Genomic DNA, 17,114 nt, shown 5'->3' on the forward strand with positions numbered 1-17,114 from the left:
AGGGGATGACCTGAAGGTTTAATGTGGCCACATAAATCGTTCCCGAGATGGTCGGGCTAGCCCCTTAATGGTGCTGTGGTACCGGAGCGTACCGGATCTGTATCTGGCAAAGGACAACCACATCGATAACACTCCCCAAAACCTTCGGGGAGCAACCTTATTGCTACAACAACGACAACAACAACAACTCCAGAAGAAATTGAGCGAGCACGTAAAATTTTCTTGAGATTGCACTATATGAGTCTGGGTCTATTATCGTGAGTTCGAAATACTTCGCAACAACAATGCTTTTACACAGTATTATTTATGCAAAAGATGATAAGAATTTATAATGCATATATTTAGGCAAACCTGCGTGATTTCTAAGCAAGTAATCTTTTCCTTGCAGCATTTTGTGTAGATCGCCGAACTTGACTTGGAACTAAGTAACAAGAATTACGGTTTAAAATTAAAGAGTCTGGGTTTTATAATTACTATTTCTCTTATTTTTTGTGAAGCATGTCTTTAAAGTTGTTTCTTCTATGCTTGCGTATCTGTCCATCTTAGTAACGAATAAGTTGGGCCTTAAGCGCGCGCAGGCTATAGTAGCCTAAACTACAAAGAGGTGATTCAATTACTTGCTAGAACTTGCCATAATTCCTGAATTCAAAACGCAACCAAATACTCTACATAACAATTGCTTGTCCATTGAGTGCATAGTAAATTGAGATTAATCAAATTGTTAACTAAATAAGAGCCCGCATACCAATTGTATTGTCAATTAAGTGTGAAGATGAGTACGATTTACGTCAATCAAAATTGATAACGCCCACTCATCAATAATAATCAATAATTGTTAAATATCTCAGTCAGTATTGAGTATTACACAGTTATGTTTAAAATGTTGCTGAGTCTATTACCGTTAGTTTTTGCGCTCTTTTTCTACTGCTTGAGTAATTGCAATGCTGCCGGAGATAAAATCGATTGGTGGGAGTCAGGAAAACTCTATCAAATCTATCCGCGTTCGTTTATGGACAGTGATGGCGATGGTATTGGCAATATGAATGGCATAACATCACACCTTGAATATTTTAAGGAAATTGGGAAACAGCAACATGGCTTTCGCCTATATAGGAATCATCAATGGCTGACTTTGGTTACAATATTTAAAATTTTACTAAATTGATAAAATTTTTGGAACCATAGATGATTTTGATCGTATGATTAAAAAAGCGCTCGAAATGGGTGTAAAAATCAATTTAGATTTTGTACCAAATCATTCAAGTGATGAGTGTGAATGGTTTCAAAAGTCACTAAAGCGTCAAGATGGCTATGATGATTTTTATGTCTGGGAAGATGGTAAAAATAATACTGTGACAGGCGAGCACGTGCCACCAAGTAATTGAGTATGTGCAAACAAGCATGTGAAGACTAAAAACTTTCAAGATTTCCTTATTTGGCCGCTTTATACTTTTATTATTGTTAGGTAAGCGTATTCGGTGGTTCGATGTGGACTTGGCGCGAGGAGCGTCAACAATATTATATGCACCAGTTTCTGCCAAAACAACCAGATCTTAACTTTAGAAATCCCATGGTACGTGCGCATATGCTGAATGTTTTAAAATATTGGGTGGATCGTGGCGTGAATAGTTTTTGTATTGATGCCGTACCTCATATTGGCGAGAAACGTTACGCAAATAGCACATATCCTGATGAACTGTTGAGTGGTGGCAGTGGTGATTCAAATAGCTACCTATATCACACTCACATATATACAACAAATCAGCCACTAACGCTTGAAGTTGTATATGAATGGAGAGCCTTTTTAGATAAATACAAGGGCACGCATGGTGGGGACACAATGTAAGAAGCTTCCCTGTGGGGAAAATTTATTTTTAAAAACCACTACTAGTTCACCATCTATTTCTTTTACATGATTTCAACTGGAAAATTTAACATGGCGATTTCTTAGGCGGTGGAGTTTGCCCCGCTGCCTTACCATTTTACTAGTTCCGAGATAAATAAAAATTTCCGCTTTAGAATACGTTTTTTATTAGAACTTTTTTGTCTGTAGCTCTGAGGTTTTCGAAAACTGTCTAACCGAAGCACTCTTATGAAATATACGCGTCAGGTTTGAGGTTTATGGTCATTAAAAATCGATTGCCGTTTTCTTTTCTGGAAAATATGTTACCTTAATGTGTCGCTCCTAAGGTCTATCTCTTTTCGCAAAATGGCTGGATTTGTAGATAACGGTGCTCCATTTCTCATTCAGCAGGAAACATATTATGAAAAGACTTCGATATCAAACTAATTTAGTGATTTCAAATTATCGGTTACGTTATCGGTTTATTGGCCTGCTATCGTACATAAAAAAGGTATAAAGAAGGATTTTGCTGGTAAGTGATTAATCACTTTATATTCAAAGCGAATGCGAATTAAGTTAACTCGGAAACTCCTCGAAAACTTTTCGGAGTAGTATTTCACAATCACAATTATAATTCATTAATAGCTTGTGTAAATCAAACTGATTAATTCTTCCTCAGCTTTCGCTGCTTTTATACTCTTTGTTGCCTCGTTCGCATATTTCCCCTATGAGCTACAAAGACTTTTTACGAACATGCCTTCTAGAAGAGTTGTAACTCATACTAGGTTATTTAGTTATATCGTGTGTATGTGTGAGTAACAACTTCGTGATGTGTGATTGTTTCTCCTTCTTTTTCGCTCTTATCCTTTGAACGATATTTATGAGGTACGTTACAGGTAAGCAAATAACACCATTAAAACAATAACCCGACCATCTGGGGCACGATTAGATATGAACACATTGAAGCTTCAAGGTCATCAAAACCTCTCCCTTAGTTAGTAACTTGAGGACGCCAGAGGATCGCCTGCTAAATAAACAATATTTGCTTTAAGTAGCTGAACTTGATAATTCAGATGGAGTAGCTGAGAGGTACATTGCCAAACCATCTTTGATGGGTTTAAAAGTTTAGCATTCAAGAAATACTTTTTTATCAATAAAAAATTGTATTCAACTTCAAATTTACTACTTGAGGGTAAGTCTTGAGTGAATAATTGGTAGCTTGACCATGATTTCTGTATCGAATCAAATTACTTTTACAGAGCCATTAGTGCAAACAAAATAAAAAACAGTATTTATAGTCATAAATAATTTATATTTGTCTATAGTAATCAGTCGCATAGACAAAAAACTCTTATAAAATAAAATTTTGTGCACAAAAATGCATCCAACTTTAAACTAAAATTTCTTTTAACTTAGATTGTAGCCAGTATAACAGCCTCTTTAGATAGTAGTTCAATATAGTCTGATGAAACTCTGTCGCTGTAAATTAAAATAAATTTAGATATCGAACTACAACCGAACCATTTTTATAAACTTTAGTTTCTTACCCCTTTTGACGTATACTCTTATCTGTGGTCAGTATATATTCAAGCTTGTCAGTGAGATCAATGAAAGCGGCTTTAGGATTGACCGCTTCATAATCATCGTTGATATTCAGGAGCACAATAAAAGTACGCTCACCAGACAGGTAGCTAGATTAAGGAAAAAATGGAATACTTAAGTTGCAAAAACTTAAATTCGCTACACTCTTTCACTTCTCAACGCACCGCTTAATCGCTAATACATTTCTGTTGAATGCCATTACATCGGTTTCACCATAACGCATTGCCTTCTCTCTGCGCAGTTTTTGTAGCTGTTTATAAATATTCAAGTGACTAAATGAGATACCACGCTCACGTTTGAGGTTCAATGTTTTATAATTCGCATGCAAAGGCAACCAAGTAGTGTTACCATCTGTAAAGCCGGCTTGATGCTCATCGTTCCATTGAAATGGTGTGCGCGCTGGATCGCGTGAAAGACGCTCATACTCTTGCATACTCGATTGGCAACCTTGCGGATCAACAGTATTTTCCCAAGAAATCCACACGTCAGTCATACCAATTTCTTCTCCCTGATAAGTGATGCTAGCGCCAGGTAAGGTCTTCAGCATTACGTTAATCATGTCAATGCGTTCCCATCCTAAGCGCGTACCAATGCGACTTTGATCGTGATTGCCCAACTGTTGAAAAAAAAAAAAACAGGAGGCTGAGAACTTTTTTATTACAAAAATGTTTATAAGAATTTAATCAACAATTTGATGGAATCCGACATTACGTTTCTGCTTTGCAGTTAATATAAATGTAACGTTCATTTATAAAACAGCTCCGAATTAACTTTGAAAACACCCACTATAGCGGAAGGTACGAAAAAAACAATGAAAAATTTTCAAAAAATTTTGTAAATTAAAATATTTTTTTACTTTAAATATTTTAAGAAGAAAATTTCTTGGTTTGTGTAACTGAAGTAAGACAAAGCAATCTTAAAAACATTTTCGAAAAATTCGAAAATTCTCGAAAATTTTACGAAAATTTCGAACACTGCATTTAGGTGCTAATTATATATAACGCAACAAGTCGTTATGTCCCGTGTCAAAAATAAAAAAAATATTCCCATCATAGAAGAGCATTCATTCATTTCAGTGAGTGACAGTAAACCTGAATGTCTTTATGAAATATTTATATAAAAAGTGATGACTGTGAATGAGAGTGACTGCAGCGCAAACTGACCCTTAGAGTTCTCTGTATTTTTTTGAGTATGCATTTTTGTAGTACAATCAATTTTCGTCTAACAAATTACAAGTTATACGTTTCTCAAAATTTCCATTGATTTTTAACAGCTTTTTCGCGAAGGCAGAAAATCTGAAGCATGCTTTGAAAAAAAAGAAATGTAAAAAATAAAAGCGAATTTTTAAAGAAATGTAGTTTGCCCTTTCGTAGACTAAAATTATTGGGCTAGGAAGTTGCATGCCCAAAAATTTCAGAGTACTCTAAATGGTATCTTCGAAATTTTCGTAAAATTTTTTTAATTTTTTGAAAGCGTTTTCAGACTGGTTTGAGTTATTTCAGTTACAAAATTTATAAAAGTTTTTTTTATTACCAAATTAATTATCAGAAATAAAATCTCTATAACTTTTTTAAATGAAATTATACAAGCCAGTGAGAAGACGTTTTCGGAAAATTCGAAAAAAACGGAAAAAATTACAAGAAAAATTTAAAACATTTCATTCAGAAAAAATTCTTTGAATTTTTTGTGGATGCCATTTTGAAGCACACTAATTTTAGTTTTAAGCTAAGCCTTTTTAGTTATCAAAAAGAACAAAATAATAAAAACGAAATTTGAAAAATACTGCCACTCCTATTTTCGTATTCGCTACTGTATATACTACATATCGCAAATGATCAACTTATTTTGGAACAAACTACATACCACCCAATTTGCTGTGCGTCCAGCGGGCATACTATCCAACCAATTATGAATCAATTGCGAATAGTGGTTAGCATCAGACCAACTTTTTAAGTTACTTAAAAGTTCAAAATTGAATGGTATGTGCGCACCATCTACGGTAGTATTGCCATAATATTGCATCAGAATATCAATATCAGTGTAAGCTTCAGACAAAATTATATGCTGATAACCCCCAAGTTCCTCATCCAATTCATTCATAACTTCACGAAATTCATAGACCATCTCCAATGTTTCTGGTTGGTCTTTAGTGTAAATATGTTGCAGAGAGTTATAGTCTTCTAAATCATTCTCCCAGTAATTACGTGGTTCATCTGGCCAATTGCCATCGCTATCTGGCGCTACTTCATAAATATGCGGTACAGCATCAATACGAAATCCGGCAACACCTTTGCGCACCCAAAAGCGCAACACATCCTTCATTGCTTCACGTACTTTTGGATTATAATAGTTGAGATCCGGTTGCTTGTAATGGAATTGATGTAAATAGTAAGCTTGCCGATTTTCATTCCACGTCCACATCGAACCACGAAAAACTGATATCCAATTTGTGGGCGGTATGCGTGTGCCATTTTCAGTTACTTTGCCCGGATGCCAGACATAGTAATCGGCATATTCGGTATCATTTTGCACTGATTTGATAAACCATTCATGCTCATCGCTGGTATGATTGGGTACAAAATCTAAAATTATTTTCACACCAATTTCTTTCGATTTTTCCATTAACTCATCAAAATCTGCCATGGTGCCGAAAATTGGATCAATTTCGGTGAAATCAGCTACATCATAGCCAAAATCAGCCATTGGTGATTTAAAAACGGGCGATAACCAAGTAGCATCAATTCCGATCTCCTTCAAATAGGATAATTGCTGTGTAATGCCTGTAAGATATCGCACGAATTTCATATTTAAAGCAGCAATTTTGTGCTATATTGTACTCGCCTTTTATGTCACCAATGCCATCACCATCGCTATCTTTGAATGAACGTGGATATATTTGGTAAAAGCTCGCAGTTTGCCACCATGATTTATCAGTCACTTTTTTGTCACTTGTGGTCACAACTATAAGTGCAAAGTAAAGATATATTTCTACAAGATTCCTCATGGCTTCTACTTTTCTTTTGGTTCTATTTCACTGGTAGTTTGAAATGTGTTTATGATCCAAGTCGCTATGTTCCAGCTTTTATACAAATAATTCCACTGGTTATTTACAAAATCACAATAAGATAAGCAACCATAAAAATTTAGTTCAATACCATATATATTCTACTATTAAAAATGATTTATTGATACTTGAAAATGCGAAATATGTATATCACATAACTCCATGGGGTATTGAAATATGTGACCGGATATGCGGTCTTTAAAGGTGCTACCTGTAATTGGTTAAACTTTTCCCATAGCAATGGAAGTTAAAGGCTACTTGAATTGAGGAGTTCCAAACCAAAACTCAATAACTACATCCGAAAAGGTTTGAGAAAATTGTGGGAATATAAGTCGAGTTTTTTTTTACAATTACATATATACATCTACATTTGCGCTTAAAAACGCTTTTCATCACTTACATATTAATAAGGAGACCCAAGTAGCGGCAGTGGTAAATATCTCGCTACAAAACGGGTTGTGCTGAATACTTGAGACACGCACCTCTGTTAGTCATAGTGCATAACCTACAGCTGCATGAATGAACATGAATAGTGGAAAAAACACACTTTTCGGTCATAGAAGTGTAGAATAGTGTAGAAATGAAATGGAGAGATATATCTCAGTTGCAAATGAGTATAATGCATACGGAAATTTAGCAGTACTATTTTTTGCACACCAATTTCACAAGTGTAGATAAAGCTATAGACTTAGCACTTCGTATAAGTTTAAAGTGCATATGTATATACATGTAAAAAAATAACACAGCTATAATAAAAAAATGTACAAATACCATTTTTATACCTTTCGTGAACATGAAACTTTGGTCCGATGTTTGTAACGTTGAGAAATATAGAAGATAGACTCACCATTTAGTATACCGAATTGATCAGGGCGACGAACTGAGTTGATATAGCCATGTCCGTCTGTCTGTCCGTCCGTCCGTCTGTCTGTTTGAACGCAAAGTAGTTCCTCAAATTTTTAGATATCTCAATGAAATCTGGCACAAGGATGTATTTTTGTATTATATTAGCCATTTGTCGGATCAGGATCGCACAACGATAACATATATCTCCCATACAACCGATCGTTCAGATAAGACGATTTAGAAAGTATAAACGTGAAACTCGGTGATATATATTCTAATATATCATAGAAGATATCCTGAAAAAATCACTTTGGTCGGAGCTATATATAGTTATATCCCATACAACCGATCGTTCAGATAGAAATATTTTTGGCCATTTCTCCCTTAATTTAGAAAGTGTAGACATGAAACTCGGTGATATATATTTTAATATATCATAGAAGATTTTCAGAAAAAATCACTTTGATCGGAGCTATATATAGTATATATCCCATACAACCGATCATTCAGATAGAAAGATTTTTGGCAATTTCTTCCTTAATTTCCAATATAAATACGTTAAACTTGGTGATATTTATTCTAAAATATAATAGAAGATTTCATGAAAAGATCATTTCGATCGGAGCTATATATAATATATATCCCATACAACCGATCATTCAGATAGAAAGATTTTTAGCCATTTCTCCCTTAATTTCCAATATAAAAACGTTAAACTTGGTGATGTTTATTCTAATATATAACAGAAGATTTGCTGAAAAAATCACTTTGATATGTGTATAGTATATACTAACCTGGGTTGTTCCCCATATAAAAAAAAAAAAATTGCTAATATCCGCGCCTAAAATTGAAGATTATGTTGAGACGGTTTCGCAAAAAATTTTTTTAAATTTTTTTGATCCTTCGAAATACAGCCAAAAAGGTTTTTTCGTTGTAACTTGGTTATTTGACGTCCGATTTTTAAACTTGATATGTCATTATTTTGGCCTTGAGAAGCTTCACATTTCCGTTTAATGTCCTTTTAAGCTTTGAAGTCGCTTTCACATGATTAGGTCAGCTAACAAAGTAGAGATTGGGGCTTAAGTAAACAAAGTACTATCTCCGTTTTTCGAACTTAGCCTCCATAAAATAGATATCAGCTTACGAAGTTCGAAATTCTAGATTTCGAAACTCTATTTTTTTGTTAACGCGTTCAGCAAATTGAAAAAGTAAAGGTGAAAAGTCAGAAGTCAGAGTCTGACTTTTCACCTCGTATAACAGCTGTTATACTAAATTTCTCAAAAAAAGAATTCAGCCCTTCAAATAAGGGAAAAGAGTGGACCACGCACCATTTTTACTCTTTCAATTTGCTGAACGCGTTAACAAAAAAATAAAATTTCGAAATGTAGAATTTCGAACTTCGAACTTCGTAAGCCGATATCTATTTTATGGGGGCTAAGTTCGAAAAACGGAGATAGTACTTTGTTTACTTAAGCCCCAATCTGTACAAAAAAGTGGGTTTTGTCCAATATCCAGAAAAAAAGTTGATTTTGTCGCATAGCGTTATTATTATAAATACGAAACAACAGGTTTGACTCACTTATTTACTTTGACTTCCCCTGTTCATGATATTTGGCATATCTTTATTAACTTTTCAATGCAAAGCCTGCAATTTTTCCTCCAAAAATATCATGAGTTTCAGGTCTAAGTATAATAAGAATCAGGTAAAATAACAGTTGAAATAAATATTGAAAGTGCTATAACTTCTTTGTTTATTAGTTTAGTAACATGGTTTCAAAGCAACATTTTCTTAAAGTTTCAAGTACTTTCGTTTGGCAAGGAAAAAAACATACATTAGGGGGGTGGGGGTGGGGGGGGGGGGGGTAAAATTTTGTTAGCTGACCTAATCATGTGAAAGCGAGTTCATAGCTTAAAAGGACATTAACCGGAAATGTGAAGCTTCTCAAGGCCAAAATATTGAAAAAAGCTTTTTGGCTGTATTTCGAAGGATCAAGAAAAAATTACAAAAAATCTTTCCGAAACCCTCTCAACATAATCTTCAAATTTAGGGGCGGACATTAGCAACTTTTTTTTTCTACCCAGTTTAGTATATACCTATCCCATACAACCGATCGTTCAGATAGATAGATTTTTGGCTATTTCTCCCTTAATTTCCAATATAAAAACGTCAAACTTGGTGATATATATTCTAATATATCATAGAAGATTTCCTGTAAAAATAATTTCGATCGGAGCTATATATAATATATATCCCATACAACCGGGCGTTCAGATAAGGGGGTTTTTTGCCATTTTGTATTTCATATTTATCTTAAAAATCGTTTAGGTATGTACATCTGTTCACTATATATTTCTTATCTTATACATCTGATTATTTGGAGATTACGAACAGGATAAGATTATTGTTCAGCCCCACTCATAAAAGGTATGAAATCTTCGGCACATTCCCGTCCTTACTTATTTAATATTCTTATACGTTCCAGTTGCGATCTCAAATATATTGGAAAACAGAATATGAATCTATCAAGATCCGCAAAAAATTGTATGTGTACTTATTGTGTTTTGATATAGAGCTCCTCAACTAATATAGGCGCAGATAGTAATTAAGGCTGTTTATTGTGCTATCAAGAGAATTTGCGATTTATATGCTCATAAATAAGAAGCTTATTTAAAATTGTATCTCTAATCAGACCATTGAAATTATTTGTTATTGATGTTTTTATTTGTATTTTTTTCGCTAAACCAAAATATGTAAAAATACGTAACTCGTAAATACTTTATTGGGTATAATAACATAACGTTAAATGTAAACAAATTCGTTTATTTAAAAAACGCTTCAAATATTGAATATAAAAGTCAAGTATACACAAATATCACTCAAAATATTTATTCCAAATATGTACCGTTATAAATTTGGTTTTTTTTTTTTATTTGAAAGGTATAAAATGCTATGAAAAATAAATTTAGTCAATCTCCTATCTCGACTTAGGTTATTATGCATAAAAAGCGAACTTTTTTCAGTCACAGTTTTTTTATGTTTAAGCAACTTTGCTGTTGTTGTTGTAATTATAAATACACTTCTCGAAGGTTTTGGGCAGCGTTGTCGATGCCCATTGCCGGATATAGATCCGGTACGTTCCGGTAACAAGAACAATTAAGGCCATCCCTCTCCCAATGGCAAGTACCCTGGAACGTAGCAAACAGTGTCCAGTGAAAATCTTTGCCAGAAACGATAGACCTGACGTATTTAGTACCAGAAGTGCGTTTGTGCTTTCTATACGATGGAAAGGCCGAACTAGCTTCACAGGTTTATTTGTGTCCTTAAAATCATAATACTGATATTTAAATGCTAGCCCGCCTATTGAGAGGTCTGCGGGATTCAGTGGTCGACTTCATGTTGTCGACATATGATGCCAGGTCTGGTAAAAATATACCTCCTCCCATCCTCCTATCAAGCTTAGATGCATCATTAACTAAATTGAAAGCACCCTAAATTGTATGCTGTATATTTTCTAACACTGAGATGTAGGAGCTCTAATTTTATCACTTTTTCTATTGCCGTTTTCTGATTCACCAAACTTGCATCACGGTTATTTTAGTCACCTTTAAATAAGAGCCACTCCAGCGTGAGTTACGAGGTACTTATATTTGCTGTTAAAATCCAGCCTGCACATGTTTTGGTGACCGTTCAGTTTCTTTTGGGCAAATTCCAATACCGTCACAAGAGCCTTTGCCATGTCCGGTTACAAAATCACTGTAATTCTGAAAAATAACAACAAATGAATGTTTTCAATAATAAATGTGATATTTTAATTAATTTTATGGCGAAAAAAAGTTTAATATTCAAAAATTGATATTTCGAAAACAACGGGCTTTGGTCGATGGATATTTACCCAAGTTGAAATATAAACTGCGCACTCGATATTAGAGCTTACGATTTCTCGAACATGTTCGGGAAGAAATTTCTCGCGAGTCTCGCCTTCTCGCGAGATTCTCGAATCTCGAATTACTCGTAAGGCTCATGAGATTCTAGAATCTCGAATTACTCGTAAGGCTCGCCAGCTTCTCGACATTCAACTTAATCGATTTATTGCTGTTTTATATAGAGCTTACGAGTTTTTCTGGAGCACAAGCCAAAATGTCCGCAAAAGCACAAGCAAAAAACCCCGAAATGTTGTGAATATTGCCAATGCAGCGACTGAATTGAAAGTTGAGAAGATCGAGAGTATTACGAGTAATTCGAGATTCGAGAATCTCACGAGCTTTACGAGAAATTCGAGATTCGAGAACCTCGCGAGCCTTACGAGTAATTCGAGATTCGAGAATCTCGCGAGAAGCCGTGTTCTTGATGTGTCGTTGAAAAATAAAATATTGCGAACAAAATTATATGTATAATAAATGTGTTTTGAGTTCAATGTCATTGAAGCAATATAATCAACAAAAAAGCCACAAGTGTATAAATACTGTCCATACAGCGATTAAGTCAGAATGTCGAGAAGCTCGCGAGATTTACGGGGACTTCGAGACACGAGAATCTCGCGAGAAGTGGAGTTCTCGATTTCTCGGGTCTCGAAAATCTCGCTTGTGTTCGAGTAGAAATCGTAAGCTCTACTCCATATAGAAAAATTTAAACAAAAAACAATAACCGTTATTTGAAATATTAATTTTCGAAAAAAGAGTCATAAATTTCAACTAAATACTAAAAAAATAATTTTTTTGTAACTATATGTAATTGTTTAAAATTTATATAAAATTAAATGTAATAACGAACATTTCAAAGAAAAAATCATGAGAATCGGTTAATTTTTGAAAAAGTTATTGTATGCTGTAATGCACTGCATCATTAAATGGGCGGAAAAATATTTAATATTCAAAAATTCATATCTCGAAAACAACGAGTTTTGGCTAATAGGCATTCGGCCAAGTTGAAATATGAACTGTTCCCTCAATATGGAAAAATTAAAAAAAAAAAAAACTTTTTTGAGAAATTAATTTTTAAATTTTTTTTTTTAAACTATATGCTATTGGTTATAAATTTGTATAAAAGTAAAAGTAGTAGCATAATTGATCAATTTTTAAAAAGTTATTGACAGTTAAAAAAATTGGTGAATAAAATATCAATTGCATTTTATCGAATTCAATTGCCGATAAATCCGAAAAAAAATTTTTTTGAGGCAAATTTTATTATTATTTTTGACCAAAGAACAACATATTAAAATTGTATCGAAATCAAAAATCATGTCCTGCGCGGACTGGGTATCTTGAAATGGAATGAGTCAATAGCAATCGATCGGAGTGGGCACTAGTGAAATTTTATAAACTTATCAAGTACTTAACTTTATTAGTTATGCATATGGTTATATAACCACAACTGGCAAATTGATTGTCTAACGTCATCATCTACCAGTACAGATATACATACAATAAGAATTACCAGCAGCTATAAAAGAACAGTTACAACTGATATCTATAAGAATACTCATTATGGGACTGAAAATGGGTTGTAGAAGATATAGTAAAAATGGACTGCCCAATTCAGTGAAAACTCATCTGCCTTGCAGATGCCGTTCGGAGTCGGCATAAAACATGTAGGTCCCGTCCGGCCAATTTGTAGGGAAAAATCAAGAGGAGCACGACGCAAATTGGAAGAGAAGCTCGGCCTTAGATCTCTTCGGAGGTTATCGCGCCTTACATTTATTTTTTTTTTTTTTTAATTCATTGCACACTCTATGACAAAAATTAATCTTTGTATGTATATTATTTGTTAACCGATATCGCGCCATCGATATTTCATAGAACTTGAGCTCAGGAAAAAAAAGTTCCACTACGCATACACAAAAAAATAATTTACGGGCCTGCGAAATTTCATTTTTTGGACTTTTTTCGACTTTTATTTTTAAGGTCTTTGTCATGACCTACTAAACAAATTTTCATTTTATTGTAAAATTGTTATGTATACCCTGTCCGACCCAAAAATTTCCGCTTAAAACGTTGTTGATAACTATGTGTTTTTCACAATTTTTTTTTTTCAAACTGTTATCGACAACCTTTTAGCGGACATTTTTTTGTTTAGTAAGTAATGAAAAAAAGTAAAAAGTAAAAAAAATGTAATTTCGCAGGCTCGAAAATTATTTTTTGGGTATGCGCAGTGGAACTTTTTTTTCCTGAGCTAAAATCCTATCGAAAAATCGATGGCGCGATATCGATTAACTTTCGTTCATATAAATCGACCCACCCTAATGTATATATCTAAAAGAGATATATATATATATATATTATTATTATTATTATTTCAAAAAACTTGTACTACAAAATTTTGCTTAAGTACTTGCTTCATTTTGCCCACTGTTCAAGTATTCTTTGCTACCACCTACACTCTGCCAAATATTTTAGTTAAGCTCTTAATCTTCTATTGATAAGTGTGCAAGAAACCCAGTGATCGATGAATATTTCAAGTGAAGGAAAATTCGAAATTTTACAATAGTGATTGCCAATCTTTAGGAAAATTTAAGGAATTACAATCACGTTGTTGTTGTTGTTGTAGCAGTGCTATACTATTGTTATATTAGTTTGACCTACTCTAGATTATGGACTTTTCACTCATGGAAAAAAAAACTTGGATAGGCGTGAAATATTTAGCAACGTTTTGATATAAGCGAAAAGTGAGGATAGAGAAAAAATATTGATAGTTGTCTATCTTAAAGTTATCGAAATTCTTGTTTTCTTCATGCTAACTGAAATATCGACTGTCAGTTAAGTTCAAGGAATGTCAAAGTATCATACATAAGCTGGCCATACCCTAGCGGGTTAGGGGGGTTTAGAATATACCCGCGGCAGGCATACCTGCCGTAAGAGGCGACTAAAATACCAAATTGATTCAAGGGGTTATGTAGCGCAAGCCTTTCAAGGGATTGCCCGCAATATATAGCTTCTCCAACCCAATTGTCAATCTCACCTACCCCTGGCGAATCCTGTTTCTTTAAAAGCCGCGGCTGTAACGACCCCAAGTTCCTCATGGATCTAGTGGGTGGGAGGGCGGTATGGACTAGAAGGTTCTTGTGGTCCCACCAAATCGTTCCAGAGATGGTTGGGTTAGTACTTTAAGGGCGCTTGTTATCGGAACGTACCGGATCTCTACCGGACCAAGGACCATTAACATCGACAATACTCCCCAGGGCCTTCGGGGAGTACCCTTATCGCTACAACAACATCAACAACAACAAAATCAACAACAACGACAACAACAACAAAACCAACAACAGTTTGAATATGTCAGCAAAGACTATGAAAACAGCTACGTTTAATTTGTCGAGTTTTGGGATTGACAAATCAGAATTGTTAAAGTTATTGCTAAGCTAATTTACCGCAATCAAATATTCTTAGAAAGGGTAGTGAATGGCGCGACCGAACATTCCAGTGAAATTTTATTGTGACAAAGAACCGGGTAGTTCAATGGAACGCGCTTATTGCTAATCTATCACTGTTTAGTCAAGTTACGGATATAAATTGCAGTCACTGAGTAGTCACAATCACAAATCGTATTGATACGCAAAAATAGCGCAATCTGTCACTGTTTAACAAAACGTTAAATGACGGGTTAGTGAGTGTCTGGAACTGAACAATCTTATATATTATTTCTAATTGCTGTTTTTATGTGCTGGTCCATTTTTCGCTCTTATTTGGAATCCAAATCTATGAATAAAATTTTGGTTGTAAACATGGATATTCGTGCTATTAGCGAGCTTTGGGCATTATTGATCGTAGTGCTTTTGTTTAGCTATATTTTATTAAAATAATTTGTTAAAAATAAACGATTGTCAGCACACAGAGAAATCTATTTGTATTATGGCACTATTGTGAGTATTTGATTAGAACTAACACTGCATTACCGGTAGTTGCTAACATTCGACAGGTGGCAGCGCGAGCGCATGTAAGTTTTTATTGATAGATGATTGATTGATAGGACAGCTGATTTCTGGTGATATTTGATATGTGACTTTTATATTTGTTGCGCAAGATACGCATGGGTCCGGCTAGTAAATTAAGTATTACTGGTGAAATGATGAAGACTATAAAATAAGTAATTTAGTTTCTTGTCAAGACTGTTTTTGTTTAACTTTCCGTTTTTTAATTTCTCAATATCTAATGATATTTTATTTTCTGGAAGAAATGTTACCCTCACTTTTAAATTCTAACGTTTGAGCTGGGTCACCTGAAGCTATGCAAATTACTCTATTTATGGCTTATGGGATCATTTTCTTATCTATCGGAAAATATTTTATGAAAGAAACGCACAAACTAACGAGAGATTTGAGAAAACCCATCAGGGCGATATTATTTTCAGTACGTCATGAGAGAATTCACACGTTTTATTAGGTATAACACTAAAGAATTCACCTATAATTAAATTATCAGTTGTATCGATAACGAATTTGTTTACAACAAAAGTTTTTAGGCAAGTAAATTTCATATTGAACTAAAAATTCTTAGGAACTAATTGTAGCGAGTACAACTGCTTCCTTTGGATACAGCGCAATGTGATTTGATGAGACTTTGTCGCTGTAAAGAAAATTCGAACGAGATTGTATATGTAAGATTAGAGATGCATTTTTGGTAACTAGAACTCCTTACCCCTTCCGGCGTATACTCCTAGCTGTGATCAGAATATATTCAAGCTGAGCAGTGAGTTTGCTGAAAGCGCTTTTGGCATTGATCTCTTCATATTCATCACCGACATTGAGAAGCGCTATAAAAGTGCGTTCACCAGAAAGAAAACTAAAAAAGGGAAGGCGAGTAAGAATGCGAGTTTCCACAAACTCTTTCAACTCACCGCATAATGCCAAAAATATTTTTGCTAAGCGCTTTCACTTCGGCCGCGCCATAACGCATTGTCTTTTCACGGCGCAGAATTTGTAATTGCTTGAAAACATTTAAGTGGCTATAGGCAACACCACGCTCACGTTTAACATTTATTCTATTATAATTCGTATTTATAGGCAACCAAGTGGCATTACCACCTGTGAAACCAGCTTGATAACCATCACTCCATTGGAATGGAGTGCGCGAAGGATCACGGGACAGATATTCATATTCGTTAGGATTTGACTGGCAGCCTTGTGGATCGACAGTATTTTCCCAAGAAATCCAAACGTCAGTCATACCAATTTCCTCGCCCTGATAGGTTATGCTGGCGCCCGGTAAAGTCTTCAACATTATATTAATCAAGTCTATGCGATCTGTACTTAAACGCGTACCAATCCGACTTTGATCGTGATTGCCTAACTAATGGAAGAAAAAAATTAATAAAAAAATTATTATATAAGAAATTTGTGAAAATTAGTTATAACAAGTAAAGTCTAAGTAAGTCTAAGTTCGGGTGTAACCGAACATTATATACTCAGCGTGAGCTTCAATTGTACATTTAATTTCAGATAAATTACTTTTCTACATAACACGTGGTACCGCCCTTTTAAAAAAAAATGTCTCCCCATTTCCTCTTACAGTGAAACTTAATAAGTGAAATATTATTGATTCAAAACTATTTTTTGCCAAGTTATAACTTATTATTCTAGTCCACAACCCTTTTAAACTTGTTTTATATCTAAATTGCCGTGATCTTTAACCGATCCCGTCCATTATTACTAGAAATATTTTCTGCTATAAGGAAAATATGTGTACCCAATTTTGTTACGACCACCGTGGTGTGATGGTAGCGTGCTCCGCCTACCACACCGTACGCCCTGGGTTCAAACCCCGGGC

The 17,114-nt window shown here is 34.5% G+C and overlaps 2 protein-coding genes and 1 pseudogene across 3 annotated transcripts in view; 1 reads left to right on the forward strand and 2 right to left on the reverse strand.

The window, feature by feature from the left end:
• Positions 1-880: 880 nt before the first annotated feature.
• Positions 881-2,015, forward strand: LOC137245853 (maltase A2-like; annotated as a pseudogene).
• Positions 2,016-3,140: 1,125 nt separating this feature from the next.
• LOC137246266 (maltase A3-like) lies at positions 3,141-6,505 on the reverse strand. Its single transcript, XM_067777372.1, has 5 exons — positions 6,287-6,505; positions 5,309-6,225; positions 3,610-4,061; positions 3,391-3,534; positions 3,141-3,322 (listed from the first exon to the last, which is right to left on the reverse strand). Exons 1-5 carry the CDS (start codon positions 6,447-6,449, stop codon positions 3,256-3,258), a joined length of 1,743 nt encoding a protein of 580 aa, XP_067633473.1. The 5' UTR covers positions 6,450-6,505; the 3' UTR covers positions 3,141-3,255.
• A 9,184-nt stretch (positions 6,506-15,689) lies between these two features.
• LOC137243399 (maltase A3-like) overlaps positions 15,690-17,114 on the reverse strand; it is a 47,526-nt gene continuing 46,101 nt past the window's right edge. For both annotated transcript variants that reach the window (XM_067771148.1, XM_067771147.1), the window contains 3 exons: positions 16,186-16,637; positions 15,987-16,130; positions 15,690-15,914 (listed from right to left, as the gene is read on the reverse strand). In XM_067771148.1, coding sequence (XP_067627249.1) covers positions 15,842-15,914; positions 15,987-16,130; positions 16,186-16,637 — 669 coding nt within the window. In that variant the 3' untranslated portion in view covers positions 15,690-15,841. The remainder of the gene's footprint in view (positions 15,915-15,986; positions 16,131-16,185; positions 16,638-17,114) is intronic.

This window comes from Eurosta solidaginis, chromosome 3, assembly GCF_040869045.1.
Source record: "Eurosta solidaginis isolate ZX-2024a chromosome 3, ASM4086904v1, whole genome shotgun sequence".
NCBI classification, from domain to species: Eukaryota; Metazoa; Arthropoda; class Insecta; order Diptera; family Tephritidae; genus Eurosta; species Eurosta solidaginis.

Excerpts from the sequence above, each read along its gene's own strand:
- LOC137246266 (XM_067777372.1), bottom strand. The coding sequence starts at position 6,449 with ATGAGGAATCTTGTAGAAATATATCTTTACTTTGCACTTATAGTTGTG. Across the intron at positions 4,062-5,308 it reads GACGCACAGCAAATTGGGTG|TTGGGCAATCACGATCAAAG; the intron begins GTATGTAGTTTG and ends TTTTTTCAACAG. Across the intron at positions 3,535-3,609 it reads AATGTATTAGCGATTAAGCG|CTACCTGTCTGGTGAGCGTA; the intron begins GTGCGTTGAGAA and ends TCCTTAATCTAG.